This window comes from Telmatherina bonti (genome assembly GCF_933228915.1).
Source record: "Telmatherina bonti genome assembly, chromosome: 9".
Lineage (NCBI taxonomy): Eukaryota > Metazoa > Chordata > Actinopteri > Atheriniformes > Telmatherinidae > Telmatherina > Telmatherina bonti.
The window spans coordinates 26,982,938-27,007,124 of record NC_136627.1 but is presented as its reverse complement, the minus strand read 5'-3'; the positions used below and the strand labels follow the sequence as shown (position 1 = coordinate 27,007,124).

The 24,187-nt window shown below is 37.4% G+C and overlaps 1 protein-coding gene across 1 annotated transcript in view; it reads right to left on the bottom strand.

Moving 5' to 3' along the window:
* Nucleotides 1–24,187, bottom strand: part of ncam1b (neural cell adhesion molecule 1b) — a gene marked incomplete at its 3' end in the record, with an annotated part of 71,556 nt that overhangs the window by 8,293 nt on the left and 39,076 nt on the right. The window contains exons 4-15 of the mRNA XM_079246630.1: nt 21,975–22,118; nt 17,589–17,726; nt 17,083–17,200; nt 15,881–16,041; nt 14,048–14,190; nt 12,920–12,943; nt 7,280–7,309; nt 3,668–3,818; nt 3,338–3,525; nt 2,911–3,007; nt 778–948; nt 365–493 (exon numbers count right to left, since the gene is read on the bottom strand). Of these exons, the coding sequence (XP_079102756.1) occupies nt 365–493; nt 778–948; nt 2,911–3,007; nt 3,338–3,525; nt 3,668–3,818; nt 7,280–7,309; nt 12,920–12,943; nt 14,048–14,190; nt 15,881–16,041; nt 17,083–17,200; nt 17,589–17,726; nt 21,975–22,118 (1,494 nt within the window). The remainder of the gene's footprint in view (nt 1–364; nt 494–777; nt 949–2,910; nt 3,008–3,337; nt 3,526–3,667; nt 3,819–7,279; nt 7,310–12,919; nt 12,944–14,047; nt 14,191–15,880; nt 16,042–17,082; nt 17,201–17,588; nt 17,727–21,974; nt 22,119–24,187) is intronic.

Sequence of the window (24,187 nt, the reverse complement as noted above, 5' to 3'; positions counted from 1 at the left end):
AAGGCAACAGGCTTTATCCAAGTGTGCTGTGTAATAAAATTACCATGCAATTCCATTTGTAAAATAGCAATAGCTTGTTTTAAATAAGTTATGCCTCATAGTAAATGGGTTTCATGAGGTCTTACAGTTCAAGATTGTCCTCTGTGAAAACTAAATGGACAGAATAAGGCAGCGTTTGTACTTCCTGTAGGGAGACACAGTCAGGATAGGTCTGAAAAGGTACAGTTTCTCTGAGATTGTCCAAACAATCTTCTTGGTGACACCACTCAGGTAAAAAACAACTTTACAATGGATAATTTGCTGTGCGTATAGAACTTAAAAAGGTCTGATAAAAGCCTTGCTCTGAGTTTTAAACTGTACTTACGGACAGGCTCTGTCTTGAAGAACTCAGCAGGGCTGCTTTCACTTTCACCCTTCCCATTGATGGCTGATAGCTTCACCTCGTAGTCGTTGTCTGGTTTCAGACCCGTGATTGTCACTTCATCCATGGACCCTGTTACGATACCAGAGGTACAGAGATTCCTGTTGAAAACTCCATAATTTTGATGCCCAGCCCATCACACATCCCTTGTTCCAACAATACATGCATAATTAATTCCATTGCAGGCAAACACTGATTAACTCAGCTCTCACTTTACTCCAGCAATGTTTACACAAGCATTTAATCGGTTAAGAGATGCTCCAATACTGGACATCTCCACCTGAAGAGCTGTGGGAAATTATTTGAAAAGGAAAGGAAAAAAAAATAGCTAAGCAGATTTTTTTGTGGATTTTTACCATCTTGGTCCTCGTAGACCTTCTGCACCCAGCTACCTCTACCCTTCATCCTCCACTCAGCTCTGTATTTTTTGACAGGAACTCCTCCAGTGGATTCGGGCTCCTCAAACTGGATCAATGCAGTGGTGGAAAAGGGCCTGACCTTCCCAATGGATGGAGCTGATGGGACCTCTGTGAACAGAGGGTGTGCAGTAGATTTATTACAAAAGCTAAGATTGCAGCACAACAGGGGTATTCCATCGGAGAAACTGAGCTCACAGTTCTTAACATCCAAAAACTGATGTATAAAATAAGATCATCAGATGTTAAAAAAAAGGTTGTCACTTGAACTGAGTGTAGAATATATCTTGTTATAATATTAGAAAAACACAACGGAGATGCTTCTGTAATCAACTGTTTCTAGTGCCAATTTATTCACAAAGCTGTATCGATAACTGCACAAGGTACACGGCTGAAGAGGGAGTAACTTCTTGGATGTTTGAAAATCTTAAGGAGCAACAGAAAAAGAATAAAATAAGAGCTTATTTATAGAATTTCACATCTATTTGTTGTCATGAAGTAAATTTACTGCAAGATTACTTGTGCTGGAAATGTAAATCATATGCATCACCCATGAACTGGAGACCTAGCTCATAGCACCTGTTTGGAGAGACACCTGTGTGCCTGAATCAGCTCAACTGTATATTTTGGAGAATGGGTCATGCTTGGCTGGTTTCTCATGATCTGCATTTGCTCTGGCTCTTATATGTTCTATTTGAGAAGCGACGACTTTCCTCCCCAGCAAGGAAAGTCCAGTCAGACCAGATCACAGAGGTGCACCTGCTCAATGACAGAAATAGGTTTCGCAGCAAACATCCATAACTGTAATTTGCTTGCATGGAAACGGTTTCTGACCTTAATAAACTGAACAAAGGAATAAAAATCATACTGATCTTTTGGATTTCTTAATAAATAAGATCTCTTTATTAGTAAGGCTGAGATCAGAACCCTAATTGTCTCTTCCTAAGATGTGATCTGTCACATGGGTCATTCACTGATTTATATTAGTCTGGCATTGTGCTTACTTTTCTAAATGTATATTGATTGTATTTTTATTGATTCCCATAGAGAAAATTCAGGACAGCATATCAAATGTGTGTGTGTTTGTGTGTGTGAGTGTGATAACTTGTTGTTATACCACAAATGATGCTACATTTACTATGATGTAATATAGTTTGGTCTGGATTAATGTGGTTTATGTTTTGGGTCATTTACACTTTTCATTCTACTTGATAATTTGTCATTCTGTTTCAGCTCTCTTTGTCAAATTTTAGAGAAAAAACTCTTTGTTCAAATGCAATTTTCTCCCCATTATAGAGAAAATGACATTATATAAACTATTTAACCAACGGAAATAGCCCATATCAGGGTACTGGTTGCAGCTCTGAAACCACATATTCTGGTGTGAGCACTGTTCTGCACTGCATCACTTTGATCTGGGAAATAAGGAGGCACACTGTAATAACCGTGGTTGCCCATGATTTGCTCTGAGTGAAAAATGTGGCGTTTTCAATTCATTCTCTTTGGATTGTGGCTTAAGACCGCCATTATGTTTGCTCTGTTCCATTTGCCTTATGGTAATGTTATGCTGCAAATTTGATGAAATTTATCTTAATACTGTGTTTTTACATTTATTTTCACATGGATTTCTGTAAAGTTTAGTTTTATATTCATTTTAGGTTGGAAATGGGAATCAGTCTTGTCTTATCGTCCATTTATACAAAAACTGCTTAATGCAATCTAAAATAGTAAATGTTTAGACCAAATAAGTGAAAAGTATGTTGCTAGGGGAGCCTCATTATCCATTATCCATGGGCTCCTCTTGGAAGAGTAAATGTGTTCAGCACAACACGGCAGCCAGACCATCATTCTGTTGTCAAGATGCCAGACAGCACAAGTTAAAAAAAAAAAAAAAAGGGTGTTGTTGTTGTTGCCAGAGCCAGAACAAAAATCTCAGTTCCCAATTCATGTGTATGATGTATTTAAGACAATACCTGAATAGCTTAAATGATCTGTTTCCATTTGTATTACAGATTAAGGACAGGCAATGCAAACACAACATCAGACGCTTTGAATCCCAGCATCTTCACTGACCAGCCTGAATGAGCAGGAACTCCTTGGACTCTGTGCCCATCTCATTTGAGGCAGTGCAGTTATAGCTTCCAAAATCATTTTCAGACTCTGGGTTGATCTGGAGGGAATGAAGCAACAAATACATGAGAGCTAGTGTAGCAATTCAGATAAACAAAGTTGCGTATAGAACATTATGAAGGTGACCTCTGTGTTTGTCTACAGAGTAGCCTTTTTTTTTTAATGTGCTGCTGTGAGCTTTCCTGCTGCTTAATTATTCATGTCTGTTTTTTTTCACAATGGAGCAGAAAGAAAACCCCTCACGTCAAGTCTGTGCTCATGAAATCTTGATGACACAGTGGGGGTATGTGAGGTGTGTCCACACGTCGGAGAACTCTGTGTATGTGTAAATGTATTCCAGCTTATATTGGACTTCAACTGCTGTGTGTACCTGTAGGTAGCTAGACGAGGGAGTTCTGAAGATCTTAATGTTGGTGGTGTTTGCGTTGGGAAGCTGAAGTCCATCTCTAAGCCATGTTATAGACACATCGGTGGGATAAGCCTTGACCTCACAGCTGATATTGACAGGATTCCCCTCCCAGGTATACACTGCCACAGTTCCATGGATCTTAGGAGTATCTAAGAAATAAGCACATTTAACACAAACCCCCCCAAAACACATCAGCTCCTTTAAAAAAAAAAACCAGGATGACTCACAATGGTGACTTTTGATATTCTCCTCCTTTCAGGCTGAGCATTTAACAAAGGTTGAAATACTTACAGTGAACCTCCAGATAAGCTGTTTGATCATCCTCTCCGATGGCACTCCGTGCTGTGCAGAGGTACTGACCAGCGTCTGTGTACTTCACATACTTCAGAGTGAGGGAGGACACCCGAGCATCACTCCTCACCACAACATTTCCATCCACGCTCTAAATGACAGCAGAAAATTGTTTGGTTTAGAAAGAAGAAAAAACATTCAGGTCCGTTATTTTCCGTAACCTTGCAGCACATTTGCATAGTACAACTCTGATAGAAAGAAAAAAAACAAAACTGTATGACCTGAAAAAGTAAATTGAAAGGGTGCCTTTAAAGAGGAAATCTACTTTTTGAAAGTGGCGAACAGCACTCTATAGAGTTGGAAATATAAGGACGCAGATGACAAGGCAGGGGAGCTGATAAATAATTGATGTCAGACGGCATTAGAAACCATCTAGAGCTTTTCACACAGCACCGTTACCAACATGCGAAATATGCTGATGCACAACGGTGCACAGCAGAACCTTAGCCTATGTGCCATGCTCGCTCTTTTATGCTTGACAGTCCCTTCACATAATCATGTTACAAGTTAATACAATATTTTTCCATCAACTTTAATTTGTTATCTTCTTTTTGGCTGGGGAGGGGGGTATTTTTCTGCAATAATTTACACATACTCACATGGATATGATAAAGAGAACATATCAAATCAAAAAGACATCTGAAACCTGGTAGATAACGGAGGAAGCTTTCTGATGATATGTGTAAATAGGATTCCTCGCCTTCACATGCTTTTATTTAACGCAATATGTTCCTAACTTCCCGACTTTTAGGGTCAACTGTGACTGTTTTTGTCATTTGACACTAAAGTGCCACAGTGTAAACTTTCACAGAGGCCAAATTTCTCTTTCCACAACAGCGCATTACAAGAAAAAGATTTCACACACATAATTTTGCTACTATAAAAAAAAAAAAAAAGATTTTAGTGAAAGTTCTAATGAATCATTCAAAGTCATCAAGGTAAAAAAAATATCAGTTCATTTCAAACTGAGCACAGCTTATGTGAAATCTAATTTAATCTATGGGTTTTGGGACAAATGCAATTCTGTTTTATCTGTCTACAATGTGCTCTAGATCTGCATATCTAACCTTCTCTTTTGTTTCCTACATGGCTTTGGTCCAAACTGCAGATAAAACAACAGCAGAATGCTTTTAAACATATTGAATTAGGACCCTTTCTGAGCAGCGATGTAAGAGAAACCTGTGTTGGTTAGTATTCTAATTCAATACACAAAGCATGTCTGGGGCATTCAATATGCATAGCGGGTAGCAGGACCAGGAAGACACTTACATAACACACACTACCCTTTTATTCTGACCCCCATGCAGATAGCATCTCAGTCAGACCCTGTGGTTCTGTGTCTGACTGCTGCATCTGTGTAACATGCCACTCGCATATAACCGGTTAAAGTAAATAAGTTTGCTTAAGCATCACATTCTTTTTTCTTCTGTGAGTCACATTTCTGGAGTGAAGCTAAATATTTGGACAGTTTCTTAGAATCTACAACATCAACCCACCAGGAGAATTGTAATTCTACCCATGTCTTCCACAACCTGTGTAACATAAATGAGCAAAAAGAAAAAAACAAGGAAAATCTGGGCTCCACATATAAAACCAAACTACAAGCAGGAATGCCCAATAGATTGTCCAGCTGCACAAACTGTACAGATAAACTGAGGGAACCTCTGAGCATAATATTGACACTATATTAAGGACATGTTGAACTCATGTCTCATGAAATATTAAATGGTCTTGCATACAAATGTACTTTCCTTTGCATGGCTTATGAGCCTGAACATTTTCAGTGTGCATCTTCATGCTCAAACTCTCCTTTTTTGTGATTTATAATGAGGATTGCTTGTTGAGAGACACACTCTGATCATCTTAAGAGTGCAGGTGAACATTAAAACTATATCATTATGCCAGAAAATGAAAACTGAGTATCTTGGCCATTATTGCCAACCAGTGCACATATAATAAAAAATCACAAATATGCTTCTGAGATGTCATTTGCAAACCCAGAATGGACTTCTTTCATCTTTTTTTTAAGTCCTGTATGAGAATATATTTTGGTAATGATATAATCTTTCTTAGGGTTGAAAAGCTTTTATGATATGGACACGCTGTTTAGGCTTTTTTGTGTCGGCATCTTTAAGAAAAATCAGCTGTTCGATAATCTCAGCATTAAAAAGAATTTATTTGTTTCAACAGAAAATTTCATTTTCACACCTCAAAATGTTGCTGTACTCAACTGAAAAATCCCAGTTTACACAACCTTTGCGACAATGTGCTTGATGAGGCTCTGTCTGCTCTTTGCTCTTTTTTTTTTTATCTCGGTGTGTACATTGGCTGATGATTTGATTCAATTTGACAGTGGACACGATTAAACATTACTGTTTGGAAAAACGGAACTTAAAAAACAAACAAACATTATTAAAACCACTTGGGAATGATGAGAGAAAACATAGAACTCTGCTGCTGTGCAGCACGGCTGCTGCTTAAAAACAGCCTGACTATTTCAGGAAACAGATGGGACTAAAAATACACATTTATGTCAAATTCAACAAAAGTACAAACAAAAAAGGCAACACTAATACCTGAACTTAAAATGGAAATGGACCGACTGTGACATGCTTCACATAAAAACGACTGAAACTGAATCGGTTCTGTCTTCAGACCTCATTATTCTTCCCTCAGCACTAATACTGGATACGGCAGAGTGTTTCTCACCAATTTTCACACGTGAAGAACATTCGAAACTGAATAGGTTGGAAAAAGCTCTTGTGGGCAGCTCTTTCGTTAGACATTTTTCATTTTCTTTCAGAAACTGTCCCTCTTCCTGGCACAGTTGCTGGAACTGTCGGAACAATACGGTCCAAGAAACGAGAAACATTATCAATAAGCTGAACTCTGATTACATTTGGGAGTTACAATTAAAATTTGACTGTTGACTGTGTGATATTTTAAAGTATCAAGAAAATGCATATGAAGGTTGACACACTGCACGGGATAGAAATATAACTATACTAGTTCTTTTATTGGAATATACCTCAGTGGATAAAAATGAAGATATAAATGATTTGGGGATTTTTTAAAACACATTTACAGCTCTTTTTCAATTATGTTGAATACAATTCAATGACTTAAAGGAAAAAAAAGTTTTAAAGAAAAGTTCCCAATAGTAAATAATTAGGTCAATATCATATTTTTTTAAGGTTTTCTAATAATAATAAAATATGGAAAAGATTTTGAAAGCTTTTTCCCCCTACAATAATTGTGCAGAGAAAATCTGCTACTGGGACAGTGCAGGACTGACTATGGAAGGCTGCAGCCTGGAGGAAAACACATCAACCTTAAGTTGACTAAAATATGTTCAGTTTAAACAGAAGGAATGATACAAAAGAGAGAAATGTCCATTGGCCTGTTTCTCTTCTGCATCATTCTCAGGCTTTCTTGTCTTCCTGACCCTTATTTGATCAAAAGTTTAGATCTGCATCCATCCAGAATTGAATTAGACTTCCCTGACCTGAATGATGGATGGGTGTAGGGAAAAAAGCCATGCATTTAGAATACCTTGTGTTGCTCAGGCCGAGTCCATGATGCCTGTAAAGGACAGAGAGACAACAGACAGAAGGCAAAGCAATTCTTAGAAAGCAATCCTCAGCCACTCAGAGTTTGGATGCTGCAAACTGAATGCAGGTATTAAGTGTTTGTTATGTTTTTCTGTTTTGGGCATCCAAATTACCTTCAATTTCTGAATTTGCTAAAGCCTTCAGGTACATTTAGAGTTGCACTATAGATTTCCCTTTAAGCAAATCCTTTAATGTTACAAAGGACATTTTGTTTGATGGGTGCATTTGATGGGGTTTCTATGCTATATCTGCACTGCACAACGAAACGAGGAAAGTCTACTGATATCATGAAGGTGCAGTTTTCTCACAGATAAGAAGGTTATTGGTTTATCAGGAAGAGGTCAGTCAATTACACTAGAGATATCCCAGCCTCATCTTGAAGTTGCAGGGTAGTAATTAATGCCACACAATCCTTTTTACTTTGTGACTGTTGTCTTTATTTCTGATAAGGTTTCTTTAACAGCTAGAAGCACCAGTTAGTAAACCAGTCAATCATGTCATTAAGAAACACTCTGCACTGTCGTGCTTCTCAAAAAGCTAAACAAGATCTAAAATAAGTAACTGTCAACACTGCTGACATCCTATGTGAACTGGAGATATATATTTGTCTACAGATCTTTTATTTCTGTGTTAAAAATTACTTCCATTCTAATATGAAATTAAATGGTCGATCTTCTCTTTTGTCTGTCTTTTTTTTTTTGTTCGCTTTGATAATATTTTAAGTCTTAAATGGACTAAAATCTCTCATCTGCAAACCCAATATAATGGCACCTCTTTCTGACAGGAGTCTTTAAAGTTTAATTTCCACTATATGTCTTATTGGGGCAATGTGGTTCAGTTGTATTTTATAAGATATATTAAACACAAATACAATTTATTATGATTAAAAACACCAAAAACATACTTGATTCAATGCTGTAGATGAAAATAAAGTCAACATTTAAATATATCAGACATTTCTGAGGAAGTAAGATCACAGATGTAAAAAGCAAGAGCTTATCATCATCATCATCATGCTGCTGTAATACCATCCAACACAGTAAAGATCCAACTGAATAGAGAATTATTTTACATCATGGCAAATAAAATCTCTGACGACACAGACGTTGAACTGATGTAGACAACATGCTATATTCAGTTAAACCACACGACAGTGAAAATCTCTACAAGACAGGAGGCTTTTTCTGGACAGCATGCTCTGGATTTCATGATACTGATGAGAAAATGTTAAGCGTGATGATGGGATGTGAAGCCTACAAAGCAAAAGTACTGAAGCGTAACAAGCAAAATGATAAACAGCCATTTCATCAGGTGCAACAGCAAGAAAATGTCAAGTAAATGAAAGCAATATACTGGAATAATTGAGGGGCAAAACAGTGAATCAAACCATCAATATTAACATCTAAAAGCAACCCATATATTACTGTCATTATCTCTATACATAAGGTTTAATAAAGGAAATATGATGTGTGTGAATTCAGCTGGATTTATGAAATTTAACTCCTTGGTATCACTGAAAATTATTCAGCCTTTCACTTTTGACACAAGCAAAATGAGAAAGGGAACAAGTACTTGAGAGTTTTATGCAGAGCTCTTGCACAGTACAGTGCACAGTACGACACGCCACACATTGTACATCATTACATACAGCAGCTGGCTGAATACCATCACAGTGCTGTGAAAGAGCAGTATCCCAATTAAAATGAGCAGCCAAACAGTGCGGAACATCACCGCCTCGTCCACACGCTCGCTGCTGCCTCTGTAGTTTAAGTGAGCTGACAAGTATTGCTGTCACATCTGTGACAGGTGTTTGTTTGAGACAAAAGGACATCGAACAACTGCGAATGCGAGCATGCAAAACAGAAGACACCCCAGCACAATAACTTCTCCAAACGAAGGCCATAACAATATGGTGACGGCACCCTGGGGACTTATGATTTTGTCCAGACTATTGTTATTCCCTTCCATGGAGATTAATCCTTGCTCTTTGTTTCGACATAAACTGTAATGTCAGCATGAAGACGTCGATGGAGAGAAAAAGGAGACGCGCTAATAAACAGAAGCCCGATGGTGTTGTACTGGCTGGGGGTCTCCAGACTGATTATGCATGTTGTCACTGAGTCTAGAAAGCGCTCCACTGCTGCACAGAAAACTGATGAGCATTTCTAGTGACGAAAGCCTTTACATCACATCACGACTGACCGAGCAGGCGTGCGGGAAATGAGTAGCTCTTTATGTTTGGGCAAACAGTGCTCTTTCTGCATTGACATGCAATGCTTGAAAGCTTACCCCTTCCCCCCTTTTCCCCTGCCTCCACCATTGCTTCTCAATATTAATTAAAAATGTCTTTTAAGCATCTCAGTACAAACGTAATAATCAGTAATTTCCACTCACATACATCAGAACTATTGAAAGAGGGAACAATAAAATAAAATCATGACTAATAACTTGATATTGTTGGAAAAAAACACACAAAATGCTTCAATAATAGAACTCTAGTAATACATTAGCTGGTAATATTTAAGGTGAGAATTAGTCCTGTATACTACATATTCCCTCTGTAAGGAGCAGAATACATCCTGATAATTACAGCTTGGAAATTCTGCATCAAGAAAGATGTTTAATATGTATTCAAATAAGCAAAACATTCATTATGTAGATAATGTACAAAGCTCGGATAAATACTTCATTTACATTTTCAGTCATTAGACGGGCACAGTTATCTAAAACGACTTGGAGCAAAGGCGTTCAAAGAACTGAAAGAACCAAACACTGCATGTTTAGTTGATGAAAGTTTTTGAATAAATGCATAAACACTTAACTTTGATAGCTGTATAAACAAGAACAAAAACTATCTGCGGATAAGCACGAATTTGAATTTGAAATGTAACACTAAGCAGACACACTCCCACAAGTCTACAGCTTTTGATTCAACATTCTCCTTTTGTCCCATCTCTTTCATAAGCAGTGCCACAGTTTTCTATTGTATGATGCAGTAATCCTCACACTATGCTGCTCTTTACTCATGCTTATGCGACAATGCTTTTGTTTGCTAGCGTTTAAGTACTGGGTCATTCAGAGTGAATTACCTCCTCTTTGTAACAACCTTTAAAGATCCTAAATCAAAGTAGGAGCAAAAGAAGCCGGACAAAAATTTCTGTGGCATCAAACAAACAACAAATCGCCTATCTGACATAGAATCAATTAGATTTAACGTATACCATTTCGGTTTCCTTGGGGTATTGATGTGATGCCTACAAAAGCAAGACAGACAACGACTGTTGTTAAATAGCACAGTAAATAATTTCCGTTTAAAAAACTATGATTTGAAAATATTTTATAAGTGCAATCAATGCGTTTGTTAGACATCAAGGTGACAAAGTGTTTTGGTAGGTATTACACTGTAAACAAAAGTCCCAAACGGCACCTTTAATGACCTCAACGCACTTGTGTTTTTCAGCGTTGATCAAGGCTATATTCTAATTGAAGCAAACCCTAAAAACAAACATGTACTCATGCCTTTTTATAATTAGTTTCTGAAGACCCACCCACCAAAAGTTTGTTTTCATTCTCACTTTAAAGAGCATGGAGGTATGAGGGAGGGTCAAAAGAAGATGAATCAATTAACAATTTTGGTACAAGTTTAACTTATTGTCTTACCACTTGTGGATTGATACAAGTGTTAATTCAATTACACTTTCATGCTTACATGTTTCTGTAATAACTAAAATTTGTAAATTGCAGCAAGTTTGATAAATTATTCCACAATAAATCCAAAGGATCTGCCCAACTAGAGCGTCAAAGTAGTGGACAGACTCAGATCAGCTGCTAATTATTCTGTCTATGAATCATTATCACACATCTGAAAACACAGGACCGATCTGTGCTGCTTTTCTGACCATCATGAAAATGCCACTTCAATATGTTAATGAAAACATGCTTCCTGTCTTTTCACCATGTTCCCCCCGAAATGAATGCTGAGACATTTGTCACACTCATCTCAGATGAAATCCAGCTGTTGTGATGATTATAGATAGCATGACAGATGGACAAACATCAGACAGACAAACATAACGAGACGAACAAACAATTAGCAGCCGCTTCCTTGTGCGTTCAGCAAAGATCACAGAAATAATGTCTATAGCAGGTAATCAAAACTGTAGAGGAAAATCAGAACAATCTTCAGTAAGGCTGCTAATCATTTCTTTAGACAGCTGTGAAGAGATATCACAGATCCCTCGGGATACTGTACACCACAGCACAAAACACACTGCCACCGCTGCACAGCTTGGTGTCACGTGACAAGTATCATGTGACATGGTGCAGCTACATAAATGCACAGCGCAAAAATGATGGCTAATGTATGGTGCATAGTGTATGTTCCTGTTGTTTGTAAATAAAAAGAATCCCATTTATGTTTGATGATTTCTGCATCTGAAGAGTCAATTCTCACATCAAGAGTTTGGTTTCCAAGACAATGTCTTTTATAACATGAAGGTGGGATGTGGAGTTTTCGAGTGTTATCCTTCCCCAATAATGAGTCTCTTCTTATCCATTATGACAGCTTCAAGATCCAAAAAAAAAAAAAAAATCTGGCCCTCGCAGCAGAGGAAGTCGAGGACATGCCAGATGGGAGATGCGTTCTGCACACATGCTTCTCATGGGAGCTTGACACTGGATAATAAAACTGAGGTGTAGATGGTTACTCAGTGGTGCGTCCATGTGTGCCAGGTTGCTTAGCCACCGTGGGTGTGTGGACTCGCAAAGAAAAAATCAGGCTTGTCGTGACATGCGTCATGCTGTATGGTGGTAGTGTGTTTTGCACTTAAGAGTGAGGCTCCAATCAAAGTCTATTTTTTTAAATATCTAACAGACTGGACAGGTGGCTGTGAAATGTCCCATTTGCATTGAGAACATCAGATGTAGTCTACTTGAAATAATAGCAGTTTCAGTGGATTTTGATAGCAAGAAGTATTTGCAAAGGAAGTAAAAAAAAAATTTGCAAAGGAAATTTAAAATTAAAAAAAAAATTGCAATACACCTCTGGTCAGCTCTATTAACAGTATTTCATTTTGTCTGCAGGGCGAAAAAGTTAGATATTCAAAAAATAGATTTTAAGTGGAGCACTTTTCCCCTCGATTTTTTTCATACCAACATAAATGTTAGACGATCTACAGAATTATGGAAATGACACAGATTGAGCTGGGCTCGAGTCCAGGCAACCTCATGCTGTGATGGAGCGCTCAGAATGATCAGGCAAACAGCGACACAGAAATGGTGTTTCCCTTTTTATTACGTTATCAACCAAATTTTCATCTGATCCTGTGAGATAAGCTGCACACAGTATCTATCACATGATCAGTGAAGTTTTGAGGCCATATTTGGGAATCATGCAGCAGTCAAATCAATTTCATGAACCATGATTAGATCAATCCTTGGGGTTTTTAAGGAGGAGCTAGGAAATTTTAAACAAAGAAGGATGATTTGATTTTAGTGGGAGTTTTTTTGTTCTTTTTGTCATGACTAAAGGCATACTTTACACACTATTCCATTGCATTTCTGTGCCACGCAGATTTCATACCTGATAGATCCTGTTTAGATGTGCCTGTAGGGAGAAAATGTAGCGCATGTAATGGACTGGCTCCAGAATTTCTCTATGACCTGAAGTATTTCTCTTGAGAACTGTCCTCTTCATTACCTCTCAACTGTACCAAGACTGTGAAGCACCAGTGTCACATTTTGTTTAAGAATACTGATCAAGTGTTCATTGTTTTTGATGGTTTGAACGTTGAATAATGCAGAAGATATTACAAAGGGAACATACAGGAGATTCAGGATGTAATGGAAGGTAAAAATGTGGCTCTCAATGACAAAGAAAGCTGAAAGATGGCAAAATATTCTCTGAATTATAAAACTAAAATATAAAAAACAACTTTTCAATCACTGGCATGAACACAATGATGACAATAGTGATTGAAAAAGCTAAACAAACACTTGACGATTCAAGTGCTCTTTCAAGCAAATATACAAGAGACCAAGTTTATTGTCATAAATCATATGCTCATTTTGGAACGTCTGGTTGAGTTTGTGGAGAAGGTCTTCTTTACATTGGAGGGAAGTCAGGATGCATCTGAGCGTACAGCATTTTACTGGCTGAGTTTAACTGAGATAATTACACAAGATCCACCAGGCCATCTCTAAAGCTGCTGCTAATTTAGCGCAAATAATCAGCAGTATATAAACCTTATTGGACACACTTTGCAATGAAAGTCCCCCACCTGAATTAAATCAATAAGTCACTTGAAATAGGTTAAAGATATTCAATTCTTCTCCTTGAGACACCTGTGTCCTGCAGGTTTGTGCTCCTCCCTGGTGATTACCGCTCAGCGTGGCCTAATTCCACATACTAATGCATCACAGAAAATCCATAATAAAAGCGAATACAAAAGAAATGCCGGTTTTTCCACACTGAGGTGGAAAATACACAGGGTACATGTGTAAATGCAAATATACTTCAGAAATATAGAATTTACTTCAAACTGAATGTATAAAAGTCTAAAAAGATTGCATCAGTCTGCTTTACGCCAGGTTTTGTTCTTGGAGGAGGTGAAAACCCATGCATGGCATCGGTCCTCAAGGATCAGAATTTCAAGTCTTAGATACAAAGCTTTTTAGTTTTCAGTTATCCATACCGCCGTTCTGATTTTACCTGCTCTCCCTCGGTGAAGACACGCTCACCGTAGCTCCAGCTGATGGTTGGAGTTGGATCTCCTGATGCCTCACAGGTCAGAGTTACCTGCTCCTCCATCTCTGAAGTGGTCTGGTTTACAATGTATGTGATCTTGGGTTTAACTGTAAAGCACAAACTCTGAGTTAACACAGCTGTTCTGGCATTACACGATACCCAGGTGGTTTGGCAGCAGAAGCACAAAGAATTATTTCATGGATGAGAGAGGAGTTCAAAGGGAGGATGAGGCTCCGTTGCTGACAGGTAAGGTTAATCTCTATGGCAGAAAAAACCTTCTGTTAGGATTTTCCTGCACATGCTGTGGTTAAGTTTTGATACCTTTGTATGGCTCCACATTTAATAAACCTAATAATTTATTTAGCCTTTCTCAAAGGAAAAAAAAGGCTCAGTTTTTTGTTTACATTCCAGGAACTGTCAAGATACAATACACAGGAATTAACCTGAAAGCACAGTGGGGACCAACAGCAGCGACACAGGCAAAGTGAAGCGACCTGAAGTGGAAGTTCAGAGGAAAATATTTTTCTGCTCTGTCTCTAATCTTATTCATTCCACCTAATTAAGGACGAATACGTGGATCAAACAAAAAAAATCTAAAAAAATAAAATGGAAGCCTAGTCAGCACAATGAGCCTGTAATATTATGCAAAAGAAAACGAGTGCAATCCTGAAAACCCTTGCTGCAGCTTTGGGTTTTATTCTGCATTCACTGGTATTCCAGCTATTTTCTGTGCCAGTTAATGCAGATCTGTCAAAAGGCTCCGAGGTTGAAAAGATGCTCTAAAAATCAGATTCTTGCTTTCAAAATCTCGTCTTAGGCAGTTTCTGCTTATTATTGTTGACATCATCTCCACAGTACTCTAAGGTCTTGACCTTAATATGCAAACTGCCAGGAGATCACATACGTAATGCAGTACTGCTATCCACATAAATAAAACCAAACTTCCACTTTGCTGCCAACTGAATTTCAAACGCTGTCGTCAAGGGTCAAATGCAGAATGGATGAAGCTGGTGGGTTATTTTAACCAACAACATATTCTTAACAAATAACATCTTTCTTTGAACATTACCTTTTTTTTGTTTGTTTTTCAATATCAAATTTTACAAAAACACAATTAGATTTACAGTGTGCACAGAGTGGATATTCAGTCAAGCATTGTATTGATCATAATGAAGAAGGAAATTAGCAAAACCAAGCAGAGAATACAAATCCACATTTTTAGTTTTTTTTATATATATAAAATCATTTGTTTACAGAGGAACATAATTGCAGTTTTTCAACATTTATGTAAGGCAACCAGATCTTTGTGAAAATGAGAAAAATCTTTGAAATAACGAGAGTTAAACAATATGCTTCAACAGCTGTCTTGAGTAATTTAGTGATGCTTATTCTCTAACAAGCAGTGGGCACTTCTTCTATTGAGGAAAATAAATTGCAGTAGCCAGAAAATCTCTACGTTTATGACTAATCATTTCAATTCAAAATATCGGCGCAAACAAATATAAGAACAGCCTGGGCAACAAGAAAGGGGGAAAAAAATAAGACAACTCGAACGAGTTCAGCTGAGCTCCTCCCACTTGTCCAGTTCTCTAAATCCTTAAGCTCCATTCCCACATAAAGCAATCACAACCCACACCAAAACAACACCTTATTCTTGTCGGCCTTAGAAAACAAACACAGAGCCGTAGTATTGTTCTTCCCCCACATACATGCTCATATACTTCTTTCCCACTCACTTGGAACATTTTTTATAGCCATTAGTTGATGCGTGTACTGTATACAAAACAAATCTCTTACCAAACACTCTCAGACTGAGTTCCTGGTCTGTCTCCCCAGCCTTGTTCTTGGCAGTGCAGGTGTACTCTCCTTCATCCAGTTTCATAACATCCATTATGGTCATTTCTGAGCCATCTTCGTTAAAACTGTACTTCTCTCCTGCCTCGAGGTCAATCCCATTCCTGTCAACAACACACGACACAAGTGCTGAATACAACGTTGGTCAATCTAGACAATTTGAAGACGCCACTTTTCACCTTTTTCTTCAAAGTCATGATGCCTGAATGTGTAGCAAAAGCAGTGCAGTAGTTTCTTGATGCCTTATAGACAAAAGTGACCGAGGTCAAAAGATGAGGCACAAATGACTGTTGACAAGACAGCATGTGATAGCTGAAAATCTCAGGGGAGGAAATGTTTTTTTTAAACCAGAACTATTTCTTCTGGAACGTTTGAAGTTGTTGATCAGTTTTAATCAGAAATAGAATTTATTTCCATTTTGTCATGGTGGAGTACAAATCGTCTGTGACCTCAGTTAGCTCTGTAAAAGAAGAAAATGTTTTCTGCCTGTTGTAGCTTGTTTTGCGCTCTGGGAGTTTCAACAAGCTGCTGGTGCTGCCCAACTGTACCGTGATGAAATGGAAATAAAAGGAAGAAATGATGAAAAGGAAGGCCAACGGTGGTTCTTAGGCTGTCTGAACTTTGTGACCCCGAATCTACCTTGTGTGCGGTGTTAACTGTGGTATTGGAAACTAGATGAATAGGAACAGTTTGACAAAGAAGGACCTATCAATGGCTGTATTCAGATTCACAGATAATGCAGCTATTGTTGACATGCTGCTCTTCAGGTTTCACCGTTTACCTTTGATACCCTGTGATTAAGTGTCTTATTGCAATGAATAAATCACTCAGTAGAATAACTCTAATAACCCAGAGTATCTTGTGTACAGCCATTTGACCTGCAGTTTGACTGATGAATACAGGTGCACACAACTAATACAATACGAGTGCTTTACCTGATGAACATTTCACTGATAGTGTTTATATTTCATTACTGCGACAAGCAATACGCAGCAGCAGATAATTGTATATATATATATATATATATATATATATATATATATATATATATATATATATATATATATATATATATATATATATATATATATATATATATATACATACTTATACACATGCATATGCCAGTAGTAAGTGAAATTTACCTTGTCCAGGTCACCATGGGTTCGGGATAGCCATCCACAGCACATGTCAGCATGGCCGGCTGGTCAACATCTGCAGTGGAATTCACTTCTGACTGCCATATTCTGATGGTCGGGAGCACTTGGATTTAAAAAAAAATTTTTTTTAAAGTATAACACTGTGAAAATGGTAAACATATATACATAAAGACCTATAGCCAATCAGATTAGCAGAAACACTCATAAGTATAGACATGTTAACCAAAAAAAGAGTAGTATTGACAGAGACATTTTTTGAGAAGAAATTTTAACTCATCTACTCGGGTCAGAACAAGCAGGAAACACACTTCATTAGCATGGAATATCTTTGATACATGGTTGCTCTGGGAAACTGTTTCCACAACGATGCTGAGCCTGCTCACTAAGGATCTACAGCTCATTTAAGCATCATGGGACACCTGCTACACAAAAACGTGCAATCAGGAACAAAGAGGAAGAGGAAACAGTGTGAGAGGTAGAAGGCTGCTAACCATTCACAACGACCTTGATGACACGCAGATCAATCTCGCCGCGGGCCATGAGGCGACCCTCACAAGTATACAAGCCCTCATCTGTCTTCTTTATGCCACGGATTTGAAGGTGATTGTTGCTTAGTACCTTAAAACGAACTGAAAGGAAGCAGAAGATAAATGAATCATCAGGGGTGTTCACTTGACAAGATAACCTGGTAAACACAGCTGTCATTGCTAATAAGCAGATATAACAACACCATAGAGAAAACTTTCAGCTCAAGTGATTCGCTTTCAAATAAATGTGTGGTTAAAGTGTTATTAAATTGTAAATATTAATTTCTTATATTACATACATGTCAGGTAGTCAATGTAGGTATGGAGGTGGCAGTCATTTATAAAATGAAAATAATTCAAGGTATGGATGCAAAAATGCTAAAAAAAAAAAAGTTCATTAAGTTTAGTAAAAGAGGATTGCAGTGATGTCTTCATCACTTAAATGTATTTCACAAAATAATAACTATAGAGGTATTTTCTGAAAAGATGTCAGAGTTTTGAGCAACATTTATACATCTTATATGTGGAAAAACTATGTGGAAAAGTGGTTCATAGAGAAAATTCCTGCTATGGCAAACATTTTCATTCTGTAACTTAGACAATGATGATGAAGTTGTCACACCGCTAGAGGTTCATGATGCAGTCTTTGAACTGAGAGATAATAAGTCTGTCATTACAGATAAAGCTGGTAAAAGAAAGCCTACAGCCTTTGCCAGCGCTTCATTTAAACTGCTGGAGAGAATTCCTGTGATTAAACAGTATTTTTACTACTGATAAGAATGTTGGCTTTAATAATGAATGTCACACAAATGTGTTTTTACCTCAGTAAATATTTGCCATTTTGTCTTCACTGACACCTCTCTAAGACTGTTGAAGGTATAAATAAAGAAAAAAGGACAATTCTACTTTATTCATTGATGTATTTGTTTGTTTGAGGTTAAGTGTAGCTGAGAGAAGAATGGGGACAATATGATGATGATGATCCATCAGACTCTTAGACTAGGAATTTTCTCAAACACTTTACAAATGCAGATATTTTGTTGTTTTTCTTTTTGTCCACTACTTGCTTCCAACAGCTGTTAACTAACGAATATTGTTCTGGATTTAGACAAGTATAATCGTGAAAAAAAGGACACTCCTTTCCAATTTAAATCTTTTATATATCTAGACACGATTCAAAAATCTCATTTGCACACAAACAAACATCGAATTGTGCAACTGGAAAATGATCCTTGATATGTCACCAGCAGATCTATGAAATAGAAAAGAATCAAGATGCTGCAGCAGCCCAGCTAAGTCTAGACTGGTTTTCTTAAAAAAATAAAAAGAATTAGCATTTACTGAATTTTTCCTGTCCAGACCCTGAAGGTGTGTAAAGAACTTAATTTATTTAGACCATTACATAACCAGTGATATGTTTATCCAGCGGAAGATCCATGCACAAGCCAATGTTTTTCTTCAATTTAGTATGTGTACAATGATTGCGCAAACAGCTCTTTTTAAAGCTTTTGTATCCCTTTGTACACTGCCCACCTACGGTGTTATTACAAAAAAGACAGTTTACAAATGCTTATGGAAGCTTACAATGATACTACAAGTCTGCTACTGAAAGCCTGTAGAAGTTGCAGCACAAGCCAGATGTTTACTCTCATCAGTACACCTGATTGCTCTGCTGTAAGACTAAATTGTATTTGTAGATATAGCTGCAAGTTATTTACCTGTGCCAATGATTATCTTGACCAGTCCAATCATAACCTGATCAATCAGTACAAGTTTTATTCATTTTACTGATATTCAAGGCAAAGCATTTATATAACACATTTGTAAAAACTGTCCACCCTTTTTCATGCAAAAGTTCCAGGAACAGAAATTAGACATGAATCTGATGACTTGAGGGATCTCGTTGGTTCATGATGAACTAGGAAATTCTGATTTTAGTTTGGTCCTAAACGATTCAGTGCTTTGTAAACTAACAGCAGGATTTTTTTAAGGCTTTGGAAAATAGGCAACCAGTATAAAGATCTGAGGACTGGAGTTAATTTGATCCACTTTCTTGGGCCTAGTGAGGACTTGAGCAGCAGCTTTCTAGACTACTTGCAGCTGTCTGATGGACTTTTTGGGAGGAATCTGTAAGGACATCGTTACAGTTTAGTCAATGAAAGATAAATGCATGGAGCAGGTTTTCTAAGTCCTGCTGAGACATCAGTTCTTTCATTCTCCATATGTTTGTAAGTGACTTCCCAACTGTCTCAACATAAATGCTAAAATTCAGGTCTAAGTTCATGGCTACGCTAAGGTTTCTGACTTTGTTGTTGGTTTTTTAACAACACTGTTTGAAGCCAAGAGCTGACTTTTATTCCTTCTTCCATGGCTCCAAAAACTATATTTTAATTTTGCCTTGATTCAAGTAAGGAAAGTTACATTTGGTTTTTAATTTGATCAATGCATTTGATCAGAATCTGAAACATTTCATTAATCCCGGAAGGAAATTCAGGTGCTACATAATCTCATCTTCTATGAGTGGACACAGTGATGCCATGTACCGTTCACCCACACGCAGTAAGAGCTTTTCCACAGCTGGGCAAACAGCTACAATTTGCGTGCTTGTTTTTTGCCGCAGGTTGTTACATCTTTCACACAAAAGTCACGAACAATCAGAGCCACAGCGTAGTCGTTTGTGTTTCTCTTTTCGCCATGTACTTTCTAAATTCCTCTTCAGCTTTACCCTTCTGCACAGAGGAATTTCATCCAGGTCATCAGATGTAAATACAGAATACTACTGGATCTCGTTCTGTAGTTGCATGTCTGGTTGTTGAGGAGACTTGTTAGTTTTCTTCTTTTTTATTTTTTTGGACGACAGGCTGTGTCTTGCAAAGGAAGAGAAGTTAAGGAGGTACTGGGTCTGGATAGCAGCATAGGGCGGCCAGTTGCTTTGCTAATCTCAGCATACTGGGCTATGCTGGATACTTCTCCTCCATTTTTTTCCTGTGATAATTTACTCTTTGGCTTTGCACCAAAAGCATTCCAGCAAGGACTATTAGTGAGACTTATTACCTTGTAAACTGTCCTCCTGTTTTAACTTTTTAGCAGTCATTTTCATACTAATTAACTGCGTGTTAACATGATCTTGTCTGCTGTGTTTTGTCAGTGGCAAAGTTGCATAATTTCCACACAATCCATTCACTTCCACCTTCACCATATGCAGGTGAATCTTTGTCTCCAGCCTGCTGATCTTCTGTAGAAGTTTGTAATTGTCCTTTGTAGAGAGGAGAAGCATTTCAGAACCACTTAGCTTTAGCTCATGGGTACTGTAGATAAGGATTCTGGTATTTGTGGACCATGTTAAAGTAATATTGAAAAGATCACAAAAGTCTCAAAATGTACTAGTAGTCAACCAAATCTACCACAGGACACAGTCCTAGTGTTGAATGAGTATCCAGAAGCCACTGCCTATACATTTCTTGTGGAGAAAAAAATATGAATATTGTCAGAAAAATGCAAGAAGAAGGGAGTGTTAAGCAGTAAAGCATTAGCATGTAAAAATTCAGTCTTTATTTTTATTTTATTTATCCATGTTATCCCTTGAATACTGTCTTTGATATGATCTCCATTTTGTCAAATTTATATCAGTGTACCCAACACTCCTTCCACAAGCTTGAGGCAAAGAGAATTATGACCTGGGACAACACGAACGGCTCTGGTATGAGATTAAATGGGAACTAAAAAAAATGTGACCATGTAATAATCCAAAATACTATTACAACCCACTCATGAGCAGGTGTTATTATTTTCCAGTGAGCAATACCAACAGTACCATTATTGTATTGCTCGGTGTCAAAACAGAATACCAGTTGGTTATATTTTCAAATCCAAGACATAATTAATTTTTCCTTTCAAAGGCTTAACCCTGGAGATGAAAGGCAACGACAGCAGCACATGAGCAGTCCTGCATTTTGAACATTGGCAGAAATGCATATACAATATTAGATGGCCTGTGTTTGGATGTCTTATACATTTCCACTTCACTGTTTGGCTGTTGATGTTTTGTTAAAACACCAAACTCAACTCCAGATTAAAGTGTAACTCGGAGCAGTACAATCCTTTTCTAGACTGTAGAACTTAAGTTCCATTAATAAATAACAAATTAATAAATTACAACAAAATCATAAACTGCATTTCACAGATACAAATCAACCACAGGAACATATCTCAATTCCTTCATTGTTGCTCATTAGTTAACACTATGTGAGCAGTCAAAATGGTTTAAATAGAATTTATTACAACAGGTGACGTGAGCGACCATGTCAAATGAAACTGAAATCTGAATCTTTCATACACTAAAAATCTTACCATCTTTTTCCATCTGGATTTTGGCGCCTTTATATTTCCAGAGCACAGTGGGTGGGGGAGAGCTGACAACGTCGCAAACAATGTTGGCATTGTCTCCTTCGGTAAACTCTTGAGGTGATGGTGCGTTTGTGAAGGTAATTTTTTCTGGAATAAAAAGAGAAAAATACACTTTAACTAAATTACCTAGTTAAGAAATTTAAATTCAATGAATAAGTTTAATCATAAGCTCTTTTATTTGATGTGATTGGTCAAAATACACTTGTTAAGTAGCCTGCTTTATTACAGATAAAGGCATTTTTTAATATTTGTTTTGAATACAGATAAACTCTTCATATTATGGTTCCAAAAGAGTGTGCAAAAAGTAATTAGCAGATTCATAAATAAGAGAAGCCTGTATATCCCTAATAATAAGAAAATAACTTTAACATACAAGTTTCATTATAACTCAAAACAAGTTGTACTGGCTGTTAAAGTAAGTGGAAGTGAGACAACAGACATTCATTTCTAAGAGCTGGTTGGCTGATAAGTCATATTCAGAAGGAAGCAGTACCATTATCTAAGAGATCTGATTGAGAACACAAACTACACAGCTTGCTTTCAGCTTCCTGGCCCAACTTATAAAGCTTAACATTAAGGATGGGAAATCGATAAAAAAAAAAAAAATCATATATTGAGATTTTTTGCTTCACAATTTCAAAATATTTTTTTTTTCTGAAAAAATCTCCATCTTTTTCAAATGAATACAAATAATCCGTAGTAAAATATATTTTTTATTGTTTTCATTGATTTTTACATATCTTCTTGGGCATTATAGAAGCAGAATGATGGTCTGGCAACAGTGAAGTTTTTTTCCTAATCTAAATCATAGACTGTTTATGAAAAGATGGACGTAGCCTCCGTGACGTCAACCATAGGTTTTTGAAGACCTGAAGTGAAGCTCAGTGGGCGGTTCCTACCATCGCCGTCTTGTCAGAGGCATGCGTGTCGTCTCGCCCGGAAAATACAAATATGGGCAAAGAGCTGGAGCTTAGAGGTGGGCTGTGAATGTCATGGTGGATGATTGGCATCCACCATAACTAACATGGAGCTAACCTGGATATAACAGCTAACCAGCTAACAGAGGTAAGGGGGCTAAAGCTAAGTCACGTTGTTAACCGGTCAAATACCACGGTTGTTCTACGTTCTTCTTACTTGCAGGAGGAGATTGGGTACCTGTCAATCAAAAGGACACACCCCTAAATATGCTGAATTTCAAGGTTAAATTACTTTTAAATGGGCGAGTAAGAAAAAAATTCACTCCCCCCACAGTTGTCATGAAGGTAAACCTGACCTATTAAACTGAAAATGGATTTTTTTAACCAGGCTGTAAACATGCTTATTTCTGCCGTGAAGTTAGTCTTTTTAACATGGGGGTCTACGGGGATTTTCTCTGTTTTGCAGCCAGCCCCTAGCGGATGAAGGGGGAACTACAGTTTTATGCACTTCCGCATAGGCTTCATTTTTAATCGCCAGAGACTCCGTCCATCTTTCATATATGGTCTATGATTGAAATGAATAAAAATGATGAGCAAAGAAACTTTTGAAAAATTTTTTTTGTTTGTTTTTAGTCTACAAATATCAGCAATATTGAAGAATCATGAGAATTGTAATTTCCAACTAATCTGCACCTAAAACTTTGGAATTGAGTCGAAAAAGGATGAAAGCCTATCGTCACAGCCCTACTTAATATATAAGAACAGTTTGACTAGATTGTAAAGTTAATTTTAAAAGCAAGAAGTAAAAGTTTTCATGTAAGCCGTTGTGTATAACTCACTGCCTGCAGAAACACAAATTAAGATATTTATAACATGTGATCATTTTGTAAACCAAATTTGTTGATCTTATATTTACTGTGCCAAACTGGGTAGGGGAATGGAGGACTGCAGTGTTCATTTCTAAAATATTTCACCAAATACTTTCCAATGTCTACATGAGCAGTCGCCTAAATTATAGAGCTCAAGTAGGACCAGAAATAACCCAAAGGTTGCTGTTTGAAAAAGGTTTTCATTTGTGATGGACATTTGCTGACGCTTGGCATTCATGGAAAATAAAAGCCATTACTCACAAGAACGGCACAAGAGACAGGATCATTAAACAGCCCTCTAATGGTCTTCCGACCATTTATTGAACTGGTGAAAAATCCTCACTTGAAAAGAAAGAGAGTAATGTCTTGC